General features: G+C 41.5%; 1 protein-coding gene across 1 annotated transcript in view; it reads left to right on the top strand.

The window, feature by feature from the left end:
• The window catches only part of wdfy3 (WD repeat and FYVE domain containing 3), a 98,917-nt gene that overhangs the window by 33,984 nt on the left and 44,222 nt on the right, over positions 1–20,711 (top strand). The window contains exons 12-19 of the mRNA XM_029438922.1: positions 1,223–1,416; positions 4,151–4,422; positions 4,910–5,107; positions 7,617–7,700; positions 9,883–10,072; positions 10,338–10,552; positions 13,811–13,923; positions 15,982–16,219. Coding sequence (XP_029294782.1) covers positions 1,223–1,416; positions 4,151–4,422; positions 4,910–5,107; positions 7,617–7,700; positions 9,883–10,072; positions 10,338–10,552; positions 13,811–13,923; positions 15,982–16,219 — 1,504 coding nt within the window. The remainder of the gene's footprint in view (positions 1–1,222; positions 1,417–4,150; positions 4,423–4,909; positions 5,108–7,616; positions 7,701–9,882; positions 10,073–10,337; positions 10,553–13,810; positions 13,924–15,981; positions 16,220–20,711) is intronic.

Consider the following 20,711-nt stretch of genomic DNA (forward strand, 5'->3'; position numbering starts at 1 on the left):
TCTTATCTAGAGAGGCAATTAGTGCAAAAGTAGAAAGACATTCAGTGCGTCGCACACATTCAGGGTCAGAGCCACAGCAGCCCATCCTTAAACAGATTGCATTTTTTATTTTAGGTTTCTTCAGATAAGATCTCCGACATCACGAGCAACCAATTAATAATCATTATAACATTCAGTCAATGGCCGACATCCACACGATAGTGACGAAGCTCAGACTTTCTGTTTGAATGACCTGACCTACTACGCAGTCAGGAGCACGACAGGTGCCAGAATAGTGTAAGCAAAGATCAGATGATTATCTCATTAAGTTTCACTAAAACCTTTATGTCACTCTCACCTTGCAAATGGCACCAAAGGCACTAAAATCAGTGGTGAAATTGGGAAGGACATTTTCAGTCGATCGACTAATGGATTTAAAATGATTCTACGATGAAAACAAAAGAGACAGAAGTAGTAAGAAGTCATCAATCAATCACATTACCAAACAGCAAATCTATAAAGTGTAAAAGAGGTGATTTTGAAAAAAGGAACCCGTATTTCACACTTAAGGGACCCGGACAGCAGAAGTCTTTATCAGCCTGAACTAAAACCTTCAGAGGAGCCTAAAGATGGAATAAACCACTGAGAATCTGTGTGTCTGTATGTTTCCTTTGTGTAGTTATAAAGGAGAGTTGCAGCTAAATGCATCTCAAAACAACTTCCCCTCTTTTGATCCAAACCATCTTCCATTCCAAAATGAACTGTAGGTAGAAATGCTTATTAAAGAAATATAAAACATTCTCTGGTTCCAGCTTCTGATTTGATTTTCTTTATATGATTGTAAACGTGATATCTTTGAGTTTTGGAGGTCGGACAAAATAAGCAACGTGAAGACATCCACTTGGGCTCTTGGAAATTGTGATGAGGAGTATTAGACAATGCAATAATTGTAAGAATCATAAATAATAATGGTTAGTTTCAGCCTAAGCTTAATACACTGTTTGCGGCTGAACATCAGAGCTCCGAGGAGTGCAGTGTAGTGTGTTTAGCTGTTGTGGAGAAACTATGAGTGTTTGAAGTATATTGAATAAACCGAACAGCTGTGTAAAATATTCCAGTCAAGTCGATTATTAGACATGGCTTATTTGTAACGGTGTATTCTTCGTAACCTGACCTGGTGTCATTCTGTTAAAAACATTAAGACTTCATTTTTGCCGCTTTTGTTTTTCTTTCCGTCTCCCAGCTCTGTTCAGGGAGTTTGGCGGCGCTCGTTGCGTTCACAACATCGTGAAGTATCGGCAGTGTCGGGAACACGCCCTGCTCATCATCCAGCAGCTCGTCCTGTCGCCCAGCGGAGACGACGACATGGGGACACTGCTGGGCCTCATGCACTCTGCCCCGTCCAGTGAACTACAGCTGAAGACCGACATACTGCGGGTAATGACACACACACACACACACGCACTGTTTTTTACTGTTTCTTGATATACCGTAGTGTAGCTAAGAGGAGTTCAGAAAGAAGTCAGCACCAACCTTCGGTCTCAGTGAGAACATCGAGGAAAGGAAAAGTCTGTGATTATAAAAATCAATATGCATTTGGAGCCCTGCATACAGTAATTGCTTCAAACCAGTGGCTCTTAGTGTAAGGTGCACACAGACGTATTCACGCAGAATGGCGGCTCATTTTCTGGAGCATAATTGCATTTTCAAATTCCACTCCTTCAGATTCTCACGCTTTCAGGGATTTTAATTATCACCCCAGTAATAAAAAAACCTAAAGACGGCAAAGAATTCATATCAAATCCAATTTGAGTGAAATCATTTTTTCCTCGCTCGTCATCAGGATTTATGTTCCGTCAACAGTAACACTGCAGACACACAAATAGATCTTAAATGTAAGCTGATTAGCCTTGTAAAAGTGCACATGTAACCCTGTAATCTCTCGGGAAGGCGAGTCAGTGAAACCCTGATATGTTTCATCTAATCCTCAAACGCTCCATGTGGCTGTTGAAGTTAACACCCAAAACCTACATTTTTACCAACACAAAGTCGCACCCTGGTGCTATTTCCCAGGTCGGAGGACAAGAAGAGGATGTATTCAACATCCTGTGATTAGTTTAAAAAGAAAAGAAAAGTAAAACATTGCGCTGAGTCTAGCAGTATTTTAATGCAGCAGGAAACAGCTGGCTCAGCGGTGCAACATTTAATTGCTTTTACTTCTCTTTTATTCTCTCTTACGCCAATTATTTTGCTCAATATAGTCCAGGTGTAATGAACAATATCATTGTTAAAGTGGGAAAAATGGAAATAATCCCCTGTCAGAGATAAATTCACATATCGACTTAGTCTTGAGCATGGAGTCCCAGCCACTATCTTCTTCCAGAGCGGTTTAGGTTTTGAGATATTAAAATAAATAATAACCAGACGGGAGTGTTTTTTTTCCAGTGAGTCAAATACCTGAAACAAAAAGTCACATTGCTTAAAAGAAATCCTACAAAAGCACCAATATTGCCGTAAAGGAGTCTTCCTCACTGACTTCCAACATGACCAACAAGGAGTTTTGTTTCCATTTGTGTTTATCCATCTCTGAGAGATGGATAAACATAGCAACAGCAACATCTTCTTCTTAGAAACAGTGTTCCCATCAGATTTCATTAAAACAACCTTTTTACTGAAGAAACATTAATGATGGAGTCAGAGAAGCAGAGACGCTCCATTCTCCTACATTTTATTGGTGTCGTGGCCTAATTGTGAACCGAAAATTGTTTTGCTTCTAGATGGAGGGAGAGAGAGAGAGAGATGGAGGGGAGAGAGAGAGAGATGGAGGGAGAGAGAGAGAGAGGAGAGATTGAGGGAGAGAGAGAGAGAGAGATGGAGGGGGAGAGGGAGGAGGAGAGGATGGAGGTGTCTGAGACAAGAGATGGAGGCGCGGGGAAGCTCGAGGAGGGGAGGGAGAGGCGCGGGGTCTCAGCTGGTGGAGCCCTAGCTCGCCCGCGGGGGTGTGGGTGAGAGATCCGCAGGTATTTCGGTACGCGTTACTGGCTGTTCGCGAGAGCGACCGCCCTCTTTGTGAGGGCTTTAGATAAGAGAGAGACGCAGAGGGCGAGAGAGGAGACGCGAGAGAGAGGGAGAGAGAGAGAGCGCAGAGAGAGGGCGAGACAGGGAGAGAAGAGGCTGCAGCGTCTATACTCTGGTCTTTAATAATTCAGCCACAAAAGCATAACAATTTCAGAAAAATAAATTCATAGTTTGCCCGGGGCCAGTTTAATTCCAACTAATACACAACTTCCAAGTTAATACACAACTAATGAGGCAGTGACTTCACCATGGGAACCATTCTGAGATTTCTTTGCACCTTGTACCAATGTTCTTGTTGTATATTTTTTACTGAATTACTTATAATGTACTCATTGTGTTATCTGAATAATCAGGTGGTGTATGTAGCTGTTGAGAAATAATGACGTATCCTACCATACAGATGTTGTCCTGTTATTCCAACAAGCAGGACTGAAATAGCTAAAACAGAAAATGCCCCTTGTGACGCTGGGCCCTGTTCTCCCTGACGTGTTCCCTACGCAGCTCTTCACGTGCCGCGTCTGCGTCTGTTGTCGATCGCAGACGTTTCCTCCACTTTTCAGTTGCTAATTAAAAGCAATTGCCTGTCACCGTCATTCTTTCCTCTCAGGCTGTTTTTAGGTCCCCAAACTCGTATCTAGGTTACAGTTTGATGTTTCAGTTTAGGTAACTTGCGTATGCAAACATAAAACTTGGGGAAAATGGAGAAGAAACAAACCCCCAGTCAGAGCAGTGAGACAAAGAAACCCCTGAGGGGCTCATAAATATGACTCACCGCAGAAGAAGAATGAGCAGGAAATGAATTGATGAACAGAGATATGACTGAATGAGGCGACACAAACCAAAATGACATAGAAACTCAACATGGGAGAGAATAACTGAGTAACAAAATGTAAAATAACTAAGTGAAATAAAGTCTAAATAAGATGATGCAGAGAAAGTGAAACGGAAGGTGAGACATCTTCAGAATAAATAACTAAAAAATATATAGAAAAAACATTCACATTCATTTTATGTATTTCTAAACAGCACATTTTTTTCAGATCAGATTTTTAACGGAATAAATAAATAACCCGTCTCTTCTGCTCCTCTTCAGGCTTTGTTAGCGGTGTTGCGTGAGAGCCACCGCACCCGTACGGTGTTCCGTAAGGTTGGCGGCTTCGTCTACGTCACCTCTCTGCTGGTGGCCATGGAGCGCTCCCTGTGCCAGCAGCCGCGGCACGGCTGGGAGCGCGTCAACCAGAACCAAGTCTTTGAGCTTCTGCACACCGTCATCAGCACGCTCACCGCCGCCATGCGCTACGAGCCCGCCAACTCACATTTCTTCCGCACAGAGATCCAGTACGAGAAGCTGGCTGATGCCATTAGGTAAAGTCTGCATGGGTTTGAACATACCTCTAATTAACACAGATTAACACAGATTAAGCCATATTTTAAAATCATATTGCTTTTTTAGAATGTATCATTAACAATTACAAACGCACTGAAATACATTATTTATACGCTTTTCCAATCGGAAACATGTTAGTTTTTATTGAATTAAGATTTGTTTGGTCAAACTATTCAGATTTTATGTTGCACCAAACACACTTTTGGAAGATTAAGTTCCTGAATCACAAAATGTTCCCAGCGGTACAAAAGACTGGCCAAAATTCAATCAAAGTTTGCTGCCAAATGTAACTCTGGATTGCAGCCTAATACTGTGGAGGCTGGATAATGACTGCTTCATACACTATATGGTGTTTTTCCCATTGCAGGAAAAGTCACACAACATCAAAGTCCAAAGAAAGGCCAAATTGAAGCATTGTTAGTCTTTTTGATATCATGTTAACCACGTTTGTCTGCTTGCCACCAGGCTGCTGGGCTGTTTCTCAGACACTAAGAAGCTGGGTGCCACAGGCGTGTTCCCCTCCAACGCTCAGCCTTTCCAGAGGCTGCTGGAGGACGAGGCTGCCCCCGGAGGCTGCGCAGGAGACAGTGTCTGTCCCACGCTCAAACACTGCAGCAAGCTCTTCATCTACCTGTACAAGATGGCCACCGACTCTTTTGACAGGTCAGAGGATTACAGGAACCCCCAGACTTGAGTAGTGACACATGTTTATGTTGCACGCAGTTTGGGGTTCTGTTGTGCAAATAATAAATCGCAGTATGTTTCTAACGAAGTGTCTAATAGCCAGCAGATATCATGTGTGTTGAGTGAGTTAGGAGACTGTCAGTGATGTATATATTGCAGCATAAATCAGGACAGAAGGGTCAGAAGCATCTCTGTGCCTGCAGTCAGGCCGATGAGCTACTAAATAAATAAGGATGAAGCAGAGTTGTCATCACACTGTCAACAAGTAATTAATTTACTGGTTGAATAAGTCCACAGTGTAATGAGACTGTGATTACGTGAGAGGGAGTTCTCGATGTAAAAGAAACTGGAGGATCCCTTTGATTGGAGTTCAGCAGATTGCGGCCACATGTTCTTCTGGGACATTTCTGATGAAGAACCTCTTCTTCTGCAATCCTTCTTCACATGCTGAAGTACTTAGTCAAATCTATTTCTCTTTTTCTCATGCGGGACCTTCATGGACCGTTCGGCCTCCTTTGAATCTTAAAAGAACCCTGTTTGAGTTAGTTATTTAGCTAAGGTGATTATATCCTCTTTAGTTGAGTTATTACTGCAGAGTGGGTTGATTTACTGCATTTTATAGCAACATTGTTCTCAGCTACAGTGAAGTTCGACACTGAAATGTTAAGTATTTACTATATAGTATCGAAACTTGAAGAGATGCTTGTGAATCCGGCTACACAAGTGCTACACAAGTCTTTTGTGAAAGTGAACAGGTTCCCTTCGTAGCTTCAGTTCAGTCAAGTGAAAGTGTAGAAGCAGCAGGTCCACAGCTGTGTCCAGTCATACTGCTCAGTCACGGCTCCCTCTCAGTCGACCTCTTCGTCTGAGACACACATGGCTGCACTGAAAGCTCAAAGACGTCTAAGGGGAGACACTTCGGGTGAAGAGGGTAACAATTCAGAAAAATAAATATCACCAGGAAACTTCCCCCAGTTTGACATTATAATATTATGAAGATTAGTTTCTGCATCCAAGTTTTTGCGTTTAAGCTTTTATGCTTAAATATTAAAATGAGACATTATCCTAATAACTATGGTCTAATTTCCACAACAGAAATGTGAACATTATAAAGCCAGCTTCAAAATTTTTGTCTCATTTTGTTGACATATTAGAGTCTTTCGTTATCTCTTTGTATCACTTCATAAATCAGTAAATAACCTTAAGATTTTTTATTTTTTGCCATGTTTTTAGGATTAAAAAGTTCTATAAATCAGGCTATGAATGATATATAAACAAACCCCTCTGTAAAAACATAACATAAGATATGTATTGTAAGAAAACATTTTTATTAATAGATTAAACTTCCACGGTAGATTACTTACACTAAGAAAATTATTGTTTGTATTAAAGTTTTCTGAAATGTTATGTTCAAATATGCAAATGAGGCATTATCTAATGCTAACTTGGTGAATTTAGGAGAAAGACACAAAGTTAGTAAAATAAAAAGCTAAATGTGCATCTTGGATGTTTTCTTTCCACGAGTCTGAAAGAAGACATGTTATGGAAGCAAAAACTCAAACGCTCAAATTTGACCAGTACATGAAACAAATATGATTTTGCCTGCAGTGTTGAGCCTTAACAAATAAGCTTTACTGTGGTTCTGATTCAGCTGCACAGCCTTCAGAATAAATGTGAAATCAATGCAAAATGACTATTATGAAAAAATGAATTATTACTGTGACACCAAAACAAACAAGAAGAATCATCACGATCGTTGATAAAATAGAAATACATATTAGTTGAACCTCTCATGTTGCTCTGGGACTTTAAGATGTGTTCTGACTGTTTTGATGCCGCTCTCAGCTGATTGATTTGGACTTCAGAATCATTGATTACAATCCTCTTCTCCTGTTTGCACCACCTGGAGGTCCCAATCAAAGGCACTTTCTGTTTGCAGAACACATTTGCTGAAAGTATCAACCTCTTTGTTTTAATGCCGACCAGCTGAATTCAAGTTAAAGAGGAACTTCAGTACTTTTCAACCGGGCCCTTATTTCCCCATGATCTGGTGTCGTGACTAATGGGGATGGGGTTGTCCCCATTCTTCACAGAAACATGGGAAAATAGGGTCCCGGTTGAAAAGTACCGAAGTTCCTCTTTAAATTCCTCGGTCATCGTGCCCGGCTCATGTGTAGCTCTAGCTGGCGTCATGCATGTGCTCCAGCTGTAGCTCTGATCCTGTTTCTCCTTTCAGCTTTCCACTAACAGCTTCTTTATTTCTTTTCTTTTCTCTCCGTCTCTTTTTCTTCCTCTAACCTCTGGTGCTGTCTGGCTGTTCATCCTCGGCCTGGTCCATCTGCGCGGCTGCATGTGTGGGTGTGTGCGTGTACCTGTGCTTTTGTGTGTGTGGGTGTGTGTGTGTGTACCTGTGCTTTTGTGTGTGTGGGTGTGTGTGTGTGTACCTGTGCTTTTGTGTGTGTGTGTGTGTGTGTGCGCTGCCATGCAGTCGTGCGGAGCAGGTGCCTCCCTGCCTGACTCATGAGACCTCGCTGCCCTCGCCGTGGGGCACGCCAGCACTCGCCAGGAAGAGGTAGCTACAGCGCTCTACCACTTTCCTCACCCACATCCCATCCTTTTCCATTTTCCTCACCTTTAGTCTGCGCTAAGAGCAACCAAAAGGGGCCAAAATGATCATGAACTCTTCTAAGTGTCACGTGCATCTTTAAGCACATCATGAAAGTGTGATGTGCTACACGTCCTTACCATCAGTTGAGTTGCAGAAACAAGCTTCCACGATATTTGTAGTCCACAACTAATGCTTATTTTCATTATCTAAAAATCTATTGATTGTGAATAATTGATTCATCATTTAATATAAAGTGTCCATCACTGTCTTCAAATTACATTGAAGTAAGAGTTGAAAAGAATTGTCAACTGATCACAAAAAAATGATTAAGTGCTTTTAATCGATAAACTATTTTTCAAAAAGAAATGCAAAACATTTGATGGATAAAACTCCTCAACGATTTTTATTTTGTGAAATCTTGATGGCTATTTTTTCCTTTTCATTAATCAAAAAAACACTGTTGGGACGTTCTAAACGTACTCTGCCTTAGCGAGCTTTAATAGGTGTCAAGGTGAAACTGAGGGTCTCCTCTTCGGTCTGTCTGGATCCGCTCCAATGCTGCTATTCATGAAGTGGACTAATCTGACAATTAGAGATGATAAAGCCCTTGTCCTTGTTTGTGTACGACACTTCATTGCTTTTTTAAAAACACTATTAGTGCCTTACTACAGTCATTCAACAACCTAGACGGTTCTGGGATTTCATGTGGACACACCTGCGGCTTTAGATTGTTTCCATAAAGATCTCCATCCACACTAACTCACCTGAACACCTGTAATATGTCTTAATTAATATATTTCTGTTGGAAAAACTCAAAACTGTTCATCACAGGTAATGTGCTTACCATCATCACGTACACTGTTTTTGTTTAACGCCACACAAATCAAGATTTTGTTCTTCTCATTTACATATTTTCAAATATCCGTGTAGTCGTCTGACATTGGCTGAGATTTTAATATTTTTCTGCTCCAGAGGCCCTTTTTGGGTGGGAACCATTGATGGGTTTTTGGTGAAGGAAGACGCAAAACTCAGGAAAAAATAAATGTGCACATTAAATCTGAGCAGGTTTTGTGCAAATATTATTCTCAAAACAGCCGAAATGCAGATTTAAAAAATGTTTTTAAACTGGTTATGGTAAAACAGCTTTGTGAACTCCCAGAAAAAAACTATTGAAGACTATTCTTTAAAAAATAAATAAACTCTTGAATGTAAATCTGCTGTTTATATTGACATGCAATTGCCACACATATTGTATTATTTCTTCGCAGTATAAAACCGTTGTTGTTGTATGGAATTTGGACCCACTGCTCATCTCCCCTTTATTTGCATGTGCAAGCTTTTAGCACCATGTTGAGTTATTGCTGGAGCTTCTTATGTTGCCCACCACCCGCCAATCACAAGTCAGGTGTGTCTGTCACTGGGAACTCTTGCCTAATAATTTAGAAGTCGAGCTATAATAAAAAACAAAACAATGAAAGAGGCTGCCAGCCACTGTATGCATGAACAACCCAGTTAGTTTCCTGCCCCACATCCAACCCTTCCAGCACTTTATGCTGACTGCAGCCTTTTCCAGCTCTGCATCTTTCCTGAGGGGGGATTTGCCATGTTATGATTTTGCACCGCAGCAACACGCCTATTTGGTTAATTGCCCGACTGCAGGCTCCGGCAGATCTCCTGAGGACGGCTCAGTGACACCCGATCACTGAAGTGTGAGGACCGCTGACTCATGTTGACTAAAGTTGGAGTGAAAGTGTTAAATACCATGCTAACATGGATTCAGCAATGCAATTACTTCCGTCCTCCTTACAAGAATGTTTCCACTGAGCTATGAAACAAAGTTTTTGTTTTTGTAAATGGTCAATTATAGACGTGTGGAAAGGGTTAATATCCCACCTCGGATTGAACTGAAGTTATAAGGATTTCCTGTTCATCATATTCTCATAGCTTTATCAACAGCAGGGTTCCCCGTGACAAATGATTAAAGTGTGTTGGCCTCTCCTTTGCTGACAAAAAGAAAAACGCAACATTAACACTTTACCCGTTCCCATCGCTTGTGTTGTGATCGTTGTTTTTCCGTGAAGTTGTTAATGTAGACGTGTCAAAGATTTGTGAATAACTTTGGCTCGTCGCTCCCTGTGCTCCCCAGACAAGGCTACTACGGTACATCTGGCCCTCCCGCCCCAGTCAAAGCCCTCACAGACCTGAAGCTCCACCTTGCCAACGCCTCCCACCCCGCTTCCTCCTCGTCTTCGTCTGACATGGTGGTCATCCACCCAGGGGCCGTCCTGGCCATCCTGGACCTGCTGCCCTCCGTCTGCTCCGACAGCCAGCCAGAGGTCAGGAAACACGAGCAGGAAATGTAGCTAACAGGCACTTCCTGTTAAAGTGGGTCATTAGGTTACGTGCAGGGAAGGGAAGTAGCCAGACAGTTTGTGCCACGTATCTAAGAATATAAAACAATAATATTGTGCACTTTATGCAGATGGAATTGAGTTAATCAAGTAAACTAAATGCTGGAATAATCGAGGCAACTTCAATTTATTGACACAACAATTGATCCTGTAAATCAATACTGAAATCCACTTCCTGTTTCCCCTCCAGCACGCTCTGGACCTGCAGCTGGCAGTGGCCAACATCCTGCAGCTCCTGGTGAACAGTGAGAGGAACCAGCAGGTGCTGTGTGAAGCGTGCCTCCACCAGCGGCTGTTGCAGCGCTGCAGTCAGGCCCTGGGCGACGAAGACCATCCACTGCACCCTCCGCTGCAGAGGATGTTTGAGAGGCTGGCCTCGCAGGCCCTGCAGCCCATGGCACTCAGGTAACTGGACTTGGCTAATATTTGAACCTCTTACAGGGGTTACTACTACTACTACTTCTACTACTACTACTACTACTTCTACTACTACTACAACTACTACTACTACTACAACTACTACAACTACTACTACTACTACTACTACTACTACAACTACTACAACTACTACTACTACTACTACTACTACTACTACTACTAAACACATTAACACTTATCCAAACCTTTACCCTAATGCTTTGTCAAACTTCACTTTCTGACTATGTAAAGGAGTGTTACTCATTGCACGGCTCGCCAAGCTTTAATTGGTGGCTCACGTGGCAGTGGGCTAAATAAAGGGGTGATAGATATGATTATGGAGTCGATACAGATATTTAATAAAAACACTAAATACAAGCAGGGCTATTACATATAACCCATTAAAACACTGAACGTGTCTGCTCTATTAGCCTACAAAGAATTGATAATAATAATTGTTAAAGATGCAAATATAGACCAGAAACAAGATATTTAAACTTGCTCGGCCGACACTGACTCACTGCGGAGTTGCCAGTTTTGGCGGTCTATCAGCACTACAATGGTGAATGTGCTCTTGGACGGGTAGATACATGGTGGGCTAGTATATAAATAAATAAACTTAAGCTCATTACAAATATGTTAACATATGCATGCTTATGAATATGGACATTTGCTAAAAAACAATTTATATCACTAAATTTGAACATTTAAATTGGAGGATACTACGACCAACCTGGCACTTCATACCTGCGTTAGCTTGGCTCCGGTCGACTCGTTTCATCATTACATCGTAGTTAGCGCGTCTTTCTACAGATGTAAAATGGATCGATTTCTTATAAAATAGTTGCACACCAGTTAGACAGAAACAAAGCGTGACAAACGAGGAACATTAAGATTTGTCTTTGGAGCATCAAACAACCGCAAATCGAGGGGAAGATGCTGGAGATGTGGTTTGTGGACAGACAACAGCTGCTCCCGTTAAAAAAGAAAGCTACGAGCCGTACAAGACGAGCAAAGGAAATGTCAAGAAAAGTGGACAGAAATGTGCATGTGTCCTCCTCGAGTCGAACCCTTCGTGCTTAATGTGCAAACAAACCCGCTCTGGTTTCAAGAGAAGTCATTTGGAGCGGCATTTCCAAACGACGCATCCAAAATTCAACAAAACTTACGCACCTGGAAGAGAAATTGGTAAATAAAATAAAAATAGAGCAGCTTTCTTCTGTTTCTGGACAACAAAGGCTCGTACACAGGAACACTAATACAGCTGAACGATTCACTGAGGCATCTTTTGAGAGCATTGATTTTTGGCTCGGGCAAAAAACCTTCTCAGACTCATAAATTGTAAAACACTGTTTTTTGGCTTCAGCAGAAATATTGTTTGCAGAGTTTGACAACATCATCCCAGTATTAAGTTAATCCTGCTTTTAATGAATGCGTTGGTTGGCTGCATTACATATTGTATGTTCTGGGTGGGATGACAGATTAATAAGCAGACGTGCTTTTTATGACTGGATGTAGCTTTTCATACTTTGCGGTAAAAGTGGCTCTCCTGTTGACTTTGTCCTCTCAATGTGGCTCTCTGTAAAAAATAGTGAAGACCCCTGATGTAAAGGTTAAAGAACTTTAGAAGTACAGGAAAGCCTTCATGTACATGTTCAGGATGCAGACCAGAAAGCAAAATGGTCGCATGGATGAGAAGTGAGGAACTAACATTTGGCCTGAGAGTAGTGCCTAAAGAAACACCATGTGGTCACCTCTATCAAGAGTTTGTTATAGAGGACATCTCAGCACAGTCACATGTGGAGTGCTTCTGCAGAAATGTTCTCTTATTATTCAAATGTTTTTGGGATTAAAAACATTCTAAATATACAAAATGTCAGCTTTACTTATGTTTTATGAGGAAAGAAATAGTTCAGCTTGTGTTCCTTCCTTGACTACCTTCAATCAGCCTCTACTGTATGTTCTGCTAAAAGGACACCGCTAACAATCATTTGTGTTAAAAGGGCCGTTAGCAATGCTGGCATTTACTTTGCAACATTTAGCATTTTAAACTGCTAACGTTTAGTCTGTAATGTTAAATGTAAGCTCAGTATGATATCATTATTTTTGTGCGGTTATTTGGTGGCAGACAGCAGAGACGTGACATCGTAGAGATGAGAAATTGAATGTACCAAAAGTCTCCGGCCAGACGCAAATCTGGGGAGTGACCCCACTGATGCTGCTGTCAACATGTGTGCAGTAATATTTTGCATCTTGCTAGCCTATTAACATGATAACCTTATTGTCCTACCTATTGACGATACACATAGGGGAGAGTTTTCCATTTGGAAGTGTAATATGCGTTGACAGGCTTCAGGGTGTGAATGAGGGTTATGTATGCAGAATAAACCGAGCGGTTCTCATCTCCCGCTAGTTAAGTGAGCTGAAGGTTGGGTTTGAGGAACGGGGGGGTTATTTGACATGCACATGGTTGCCTCTTTTTATATGTAAATCCCTGGCTGATATTCTCTCCCCCCGTCATTGTGCTGGAGATAAACATATCTGTAGCTGTCAATCTGTCTCCCTCCCTCCCTCTATGTCTGTCTGCCTCACTCTTGTGCTGTCAGTCTTCTTCTGTCACTTTCACTTCGTATATTCCTCTTCTCCTTCCTGTGTCCCCCCCCCCTGATTTTGTCTCTGCTCGGCTAACATCTGTCAGCTCCAGAGTCTTTTTGTTTCGTTGGAGTTTCTTCCAAAGCTGTCTGGTTCCAGCCGCTAGTGTCGCTCACTCAGCGCTCTGATAACTGACACAATCACTGGGACTCTTTGCATTCACGTTACTTGCATACTCAAACATACCGTTAACCACAGCAGAGTAACTGCTCACCTAACAAACTGCATACCATTAAATAATGATGTTATCCAGAGTCCTCTACAGTTCCACGAGAACATGGAGGAAGTCTTTATGATCGCTTGTCCCTCTGGGAATACAAGAGCTTCCACACTTACCGAGCCACTGCAGTCCTTAAAAATGATTGTAAAACGTGCATATAATGGTGACAAATAACTAATTTTTCAATATTCAAAGTCACAGAACCTGCATGTGGTTCCTCTGCTGCTTTGTAGCGTAGTCGAGCTTAGTTTAATTCCTTGGCTCACCAAGGGCTTCCCCTTTGAAACCACTGAAAGGATTTTAATGATTGTGTTTTTTTCTTCTTTGTTGGTATTGGTTTCTATTCTTGACATCCTGTTCATTTTCCCCTCCAGGGAGTTCTTGCGTCTTGGGAACCCTCTGAACTGCGGCGCCTGGGACAAGAAGCTACTGAAGCAGTACCGGGTTCACAAACCGAGCTCTCTCAGCTACGACGCCGAGATGAGAAGTAAGACAATCACAGCTCTTATCCTGGATTTGAACACATGATAGTCACAGTGTCCGAGGACTCTGAGGAAATACTGTTCCTGGATCTGTTTAAAAACTAGTTCTGCCTTCACAGCAGCGGCTACTTCAGGGAACATTTCAATTGTTCGTTTAGTAAAGATTGTACCATTTTAGCTTTTTATATTAATACAGTCAAATTGGGTTTTTACTAGCAATTGCCTCATGTTGCAGCGGCAGTACATCCCTCAGAACTATTGCTAAAGTTGGACATTTTATTGGAATAATTGTGGAAATGGTCCACAATAAAATTTCAATTCCCAAAAACTTCTTTAATGCATTGTCTAAATAATAAAAAGGAGTAAAACATATATACACACAAGCATGGGAGGGAACAGGGAACAAAGGATATTTGCAGGTGGCAATGTATTTTTATATCACAGATTATCACAGGTTATTTGAATTTGTGGGCAGAAATGACAGCGTCTTCACAAGAGGACCTATCGGTTTTTAACAGCTGAGAATTGAAGGGTTCAGTCTATAGTAGTCTTCCAGTACGTTTATGAAATGATAATGTCATTTGGGAGCCATTCCCATCTGCCACAGTGATGGCAGCAGCTTCCTCCTGGGAGAAAGTTTAATTCTGTACTAAACGCTTGGAAAAAGGCCATCAATCTTCCAGCAATTCTGCTCTTTTTCTTTGCTCTCTCTCCCCGAGCTCATTGGGACGAATCCTCCGGTGAATAGGCTGTGATTGCAGAGGATAAGCTTTCCTTTGCCATTTAATTGCTGGTTGATATTACGAGCACGGGCTCGGCGGTGGAAAGGGGGCGATTCTGTAGGTTTTCAGAAAGCTTCAGATTTTTGCAAAGCCTGTGGAACAGCCTGGCTTTAGTATGTACGACCCTTACATTTAACCCAGTGCAACTTATTTTCTCCTTAGTGTTCAGAGTTGGTAGGAATGTCCATGAGTCCATGAGGTTGATATGATATAGGGTAGCTTAACGGCCACACTACAAGTAGAAAAGACTTGCATTCATTTTTAGGCAAATCGGCAAGTTGTAAGAAACCCAAAGTTATCTTCCTGGCCTTTGATTGCTATCAAGTTGATGAATAAACTCACTGTTTAAACACAGATTGGCTTTCCACTGTGTCATCGAATGCAAGTGGCTTGTTTACTATTAACAGCCGTTAATGTTTGTGATTTTGTGGGTTCCTCAGCATGTCCTAATTGCTTATTGTGTCTCCTCCCAGCTGAGAATGGATATTAAGTCCTGACTAATTACTGCTCTTTACAAGCTGCCACGGTTAGAACACTGTGCTATCTTTCTCTGTCTGGGTGAAGACCATCTAGCACGGTTTGTTAGCTGCCATTGCTGGGTGTTGTTGTACCTGCTTTGATAGAATGTGTCTTTGTCAGACGGGTTAACGCTTAAATAAGAGCAGCAATCCACAAGGAGATGTACCACAAGCAGGTACATCATTGAAAGAAACAAATCAACAACATAGAGTGTATGATGTTTGGTGTGGCCATAAAGAACCTCTGCTGATACACATGCTACTCACTTGAGCTATGACTTAGGCCTAACATGCTGCTATAACCTGTGTGTTGGGAGATAAAACACTTAGCAGCAAAGAAAGAGGAACATAAATACATGAAGGATCTGAAGGTTTGGGTTGCAACTGATAATTATTTTCTTTATCGTTTAATTGTTTGGTCTATAAAATTTCAGGAAATGGTGGACAGATGTCCATGCCAGTTTTCAGTACAAAACACAAAGATTTTCACTTTAATATGATATAAAACAGAGAAAAGCTGGAAATCTCCACATTTGAGGCTGAAAACAGCATTTTCTGCCATTTTTGCATGAGAAATTACTGTAACGATTATCAAAATAGTTGATTTGGACATTAGATTTTTTGCCACCGTGTTCATGGTTGCTAAATTATACCGAGTTAAAAGAGAAAACGCGTTTACCAACCGCAGCCAAACTAGATTTAAACTAGAGTTTCCCACCCTGGATGTAACTAAATCGAACCTCTTTTTTTTCTGACTTCACAGACAGTATGACCATGTCCATGGAGGGCTTCGGTCCTGACAGCGTCTTCGCCACACCAGCGGAGGACAACGGCCAGTATCGCATCAGCCGCAGCCTCGTGCGCTCCGCCGAGGGCAGCACCGTACCCCTCACCCGAGTCAAGTGCCTGGTGTCCATGACAACGCCCCATGACATACGCCTGCACGGATCGGCCGTCACACCTGCGTTTGTGGAGTTTGACACCTCGCTGGAGGGCTTTGGGTAAGTCAGCATGAACATTTAAAACTGTGAGGGTTTAAATATCTGGTCTTCCATCAGTCTGCAGCAACAACTATTTATTATTTTGCACTTGCAAAAGAAATTACCCAGGGGAAGAGGGCGGTTTCCTCATCTGCACTAACATACTACAGTGTTTTAGTTCTTATGGGTAATATATAAGCCAGCATTTTTCCATTTACACATCCAGAAGACACAAAGCAACATTTGTTAGTGTTTTTGATGAATGTAAGTCCAATGTTCAGTCTGCTTTTAGCTCTGTTTGGGTCTCCACCAATCCCTGGCTCTTTAGCGGCTTTATCTTCTACTCCACTTTCTTTTACGGTTAGTCGTTACATTTTTGAAAACAGCTGCCTGCTGCTGCTGGAAACATGATTGATGATGATGGTGACACTGAACCAGACAGTAATTGTGCTATAAAACTGAAACGAAGCCTTAAAAGTGGCAAAATAATCTCCGTAAAGTAAGCCGAGAATCTTTAATTGAGTAACTTCAGAACTCCGGGAAATAGGCCAGTCTTCATTACATGCTTTAAAAAAAGCTGTTGCAGCAACAGAAGATGCCGGTCCTTCGTAAAACTACTTTTCTCTAAATCTTTTTCTTAATGGATCCATTTTTCTCACCAGTGACACAAACACCTCAGGGTGCCACATGTTATTTTTCCCTGCAATTTAATAGGGTGTTTTTTTTTCTTTTATACCTCTGAGCAGTACCTGCAACAGTCTCAACAGGAGGCTTTTATTCGCCTCCAGTTGTAGAGCCGTGCTGCGCATACAAATAGGCTCATTTTCCGCCTTTTATGTCACACGGCTCTGCTGCACACCGTGCTTTGTGCTCTGTGTTAGCGGCACACGGAATGTTTGGGTCAGAGAAAATGTTGGCTTGTTGGGATTTGACCTTGGCAATTGACACACTTGTAGCCCCACATACATGTCACATGAACACTGACACAAAGTAAACAACTGTGAAGACTATGATATGTTTCTCATTAATATTCATAAGGATACAGGTTTAAGAAAACGGGAAAGTGCTCGCTAAAGGTCATTGTGGACGCTTCCTGTCAGTTTAGCGGCAACATGCCAAAGGTTATTTCCTGTGATTGCCTGACCAGCATTAATTACTAGATAGCATCCCTTTGATTGTGATTATATATGGTTATATTATTATATATACATGGGAAGTAGGATGTTATGAATAATTCTTTTCTAACGTTGTCTCTCGCATTTATGTCATGCAGATCCGGATAGCAGGAAGATTACGGGTGAAATTTTATTCAGAGTGTCATTTAAAAAGACTTAAATATAATTTGCCTAAAGCTGTAGGAACTCTGTTTCTACTTCTGTTGTGCCGTTAGGAGGGAGCTTAACTTAAAGTTTGGCTTCCACCAAGTTCAAATTGTTGTTGTTTTCAGTGCTGTTTCTGCCCCAAACTTGGGTTTATTTGAGAACGTTCGTATGAAGTTTATGCATCACGCCATCCAAAATAAATACAATAATAATTTATGTAGTAAGCTCACTTCAACTCAAGCACAGAGAATTAGTTAGTTCATCTCAGACCTTGAGTTGCAGTTGAAAGCTCCAGAAAAAGCCAGTAAGGGGTCCTTGAGTAAGGATTATTTTGCCAAACTACTATTTTCCAGGTCAGGAATGAGCGTTAACTCTCCGCGCAATGCAATCTGTGGTATAATCTCTGACACGTGTCCATTGATTATGGAGGGTATAAGCATAGTTTTACATTTACATTTAGGGTTAATGAAATCATTAAAGTATTTTAAAGAAAATAAATAATTGTCATCTCCTTTTACTTAATATAAATATACAAAGAGTATACCGATGTATCTACTCAGAGACTAGTCAAAACAAACGCCTGTGAACTCATCAGTTCTACCAGACTTTCATTAGTGTCAAAACTTCTTCAAATCTTCCAGACCAAACAGGAACATCAGTAGCCTTTGACTTAGTACTTTTCGAAACTCCTAGTGACCATATTTCCTGGTCCATAATATCTCGTCTTGCCCGTTTCTTTTACCCACAAGAACCCATTCGACCCGTCGCAGAAGCCGCCTCAGAATAGAACATGGAGTTTCTCCTGAAAACACGGCAGAGCAGCAGCACACAGGCAACGAGGCACTGGCCCACTTTCTCCAATGCATCAACAGAGGACACACGCACACACACACACACACACACACACACACACACACACACACACACACACACACACACACACACACACCCCTCCTTCCTCTCCCATCTGTCACCATGAAATATTGATGCCCCTGCTGCTTAGGAATCCCACACAAGCACTCTCTTCTCTTACACACACATGCACATATCCTCTCTCCGTCATGCACAACATGCTTACACACACTCAGACACACTCAGCCAGCCAGGCATCTCGCAAGGGCCCTCATCCAGTGTGGGTGGATAAGGGTGGAGCGGAAAAGACTCCTTTTTTATGGGGGGGGGGGGTAAACTGCATCTCATTCTGCCTGACACTTTTTTTTTAATTGGCATAGCAAGCTGGTAAAATCCCTGGAGTGTTTTTTTTTTGTTTTCAAGGTGGTGACTAATGGGGAGAAAAAGAAAAGCACACACATGGTTACTATGAAGCAGCAGGGTGGTGTTCTTGCTAGTTGTCTGTTGAACAGAGGAGCAGAGTGGCTGTCCTTGATAAGTGTCCTTGAACACATCATTGAATCCCTGCCAGCATCAGGGACGCTGTCCTGTAGCTAACTCTGACCTGGGACCTTCCTGTCCAGGTGGGGAAAAGAGAAAGCCAAAAAAGAAAATCAGGTCATTGTGGGGTTCAATCAGTGTCTCTTTCAAAAAAGGCATAATTTATAGAGGGCCAATAAAGAAATCTCTTACTAAGTGGATTATATGTAGCGCTGCAACTATCAATTATATATTTTTATTAATGAGTGCATATAATCAATTATTAAGTATTTAAAATGACAGATAATTAAAGTGGAATGTCTTTAAATGATATGTGCTTGTCCAACCAACAAAAAGATGTTCCATTAACTCAGGTTTGAGAGGCTGATTTTTAATAAAAGAAAAGGCTAACCGCATTCATTATTTGTAGAATTGTCAAAAAATCTCATTAAATGATGGAAATTATGACCAACAATTCTACATACAGAAACATCTTATTCCTCTGTGCCAAAGAGATCCATTGTTATGGTCTTATTCGAATGCACAGCTTTGCTCTACATTTGTGACATTTTTGAGTCACAAACGGATTGCTTCAGTAGGAACCACTTAGTTTGTGACTGACTGCCTTACACCGGGTAGAGAAGTCTAAAGTATTGAGAAACAACCAACATATTGTTGCTTTCGATCTTTTTATTGTATCGCTTTTACAATCAAAGCAGTCAACTGGCTAATCGCTTTCAGCACCAGTTATAAGTGCTTTGTTTTGATGCTGTGCTTTGTCTGAGTTGTTGACAGAAGTTTGTACTTAGCTCGCGCTCCATGTGAAGCTACACCAGGAGCCCTTTCAGAATCGTTCTCATTTCCTCTGATTTCTCCTCAATCACGGCCGCAGTTTGGCTTTCTTTTGCATAGAGAATTACATAAGACAAAAGGCCCACGCCTTGATCTCTTTTTACTTATTGGAAGTTAGATGGAAATGTGTTGAAATGAATTGGTTTGAGATGGATATAGTCAGAAATTGCAGGATTTATAATTCTATAGTGCATGGGCAGATATCTAGTTATTGTGATTCTGGCTTGTTGCTGTCTGCAGCTGTCATCAAGGCCATCCTCCAGTGTAGTCTGCTTTCTGCTTGAATTCACCACAGTCCTTCATACATTTTACGGTCATTTTGTCTCTCAATGAGGGGAAAACACAAACCCCCATGTTCATTTCCCAGAGTCTTCACTGCTGGTTCAGATTGATTTAGAGAGGGAACCAAACAGCACCTTCACAGAAAGGCAGTGAGTCAGCAGAACACGACTCACAAGTCAAATCTTCTGTCATTTTGTGGAATGATTGTCGGTCTTTGTCCGCTGTAGAAATCCTTGAAAAACGGTAACTTTAATCAGACTTAAACGTTTATCGAACAAAAAGCAGGTCCATCATGTTAGCAAGATGCTCACTGGTGACTTTAAACCTTTTGTATTTTATATCAAATACAATTTATTTATATAGCCCAATATCACAAATGACACATTTGTCTCAGGGGTCTTTACAGACTGTACAGGATACGACACCCTCTGTCCTTAGACCCTCGCATCGCACAAGGGGAAACTCTCTAAAGAAACCCCATAATTAAAGGGGGAAAATGGAAGAAACCTCAGGGAGAGCAACTGAGGAGGGATCCCTCTCCCAGGACGGACAGACGTGCAATAGATGTTGTGTGTACACGATAAACAACATAGTAAAAGGACAACATAGACAATACATGTGACAGAAATATCGTATATGAAAAAGATGGATCCAGGAGGATGTCAAAAAAGCTTCCCAGTGCCTCC

Source organism: Cottoperca gobio, chromosome 9 (genome assembly GCF_900634415.1).
Source record: "Cottoperca gobio chromosome 9, fCotGob3.1, whole genome shotgun sequence".
In the NCBI taxonomy this organism is placed as follows: Eukaryota; Metazoa; Chordata; class Actinopteri; order Perciformes; family Bovichtidae; genus Cottoperca; species Cottoperca gobio.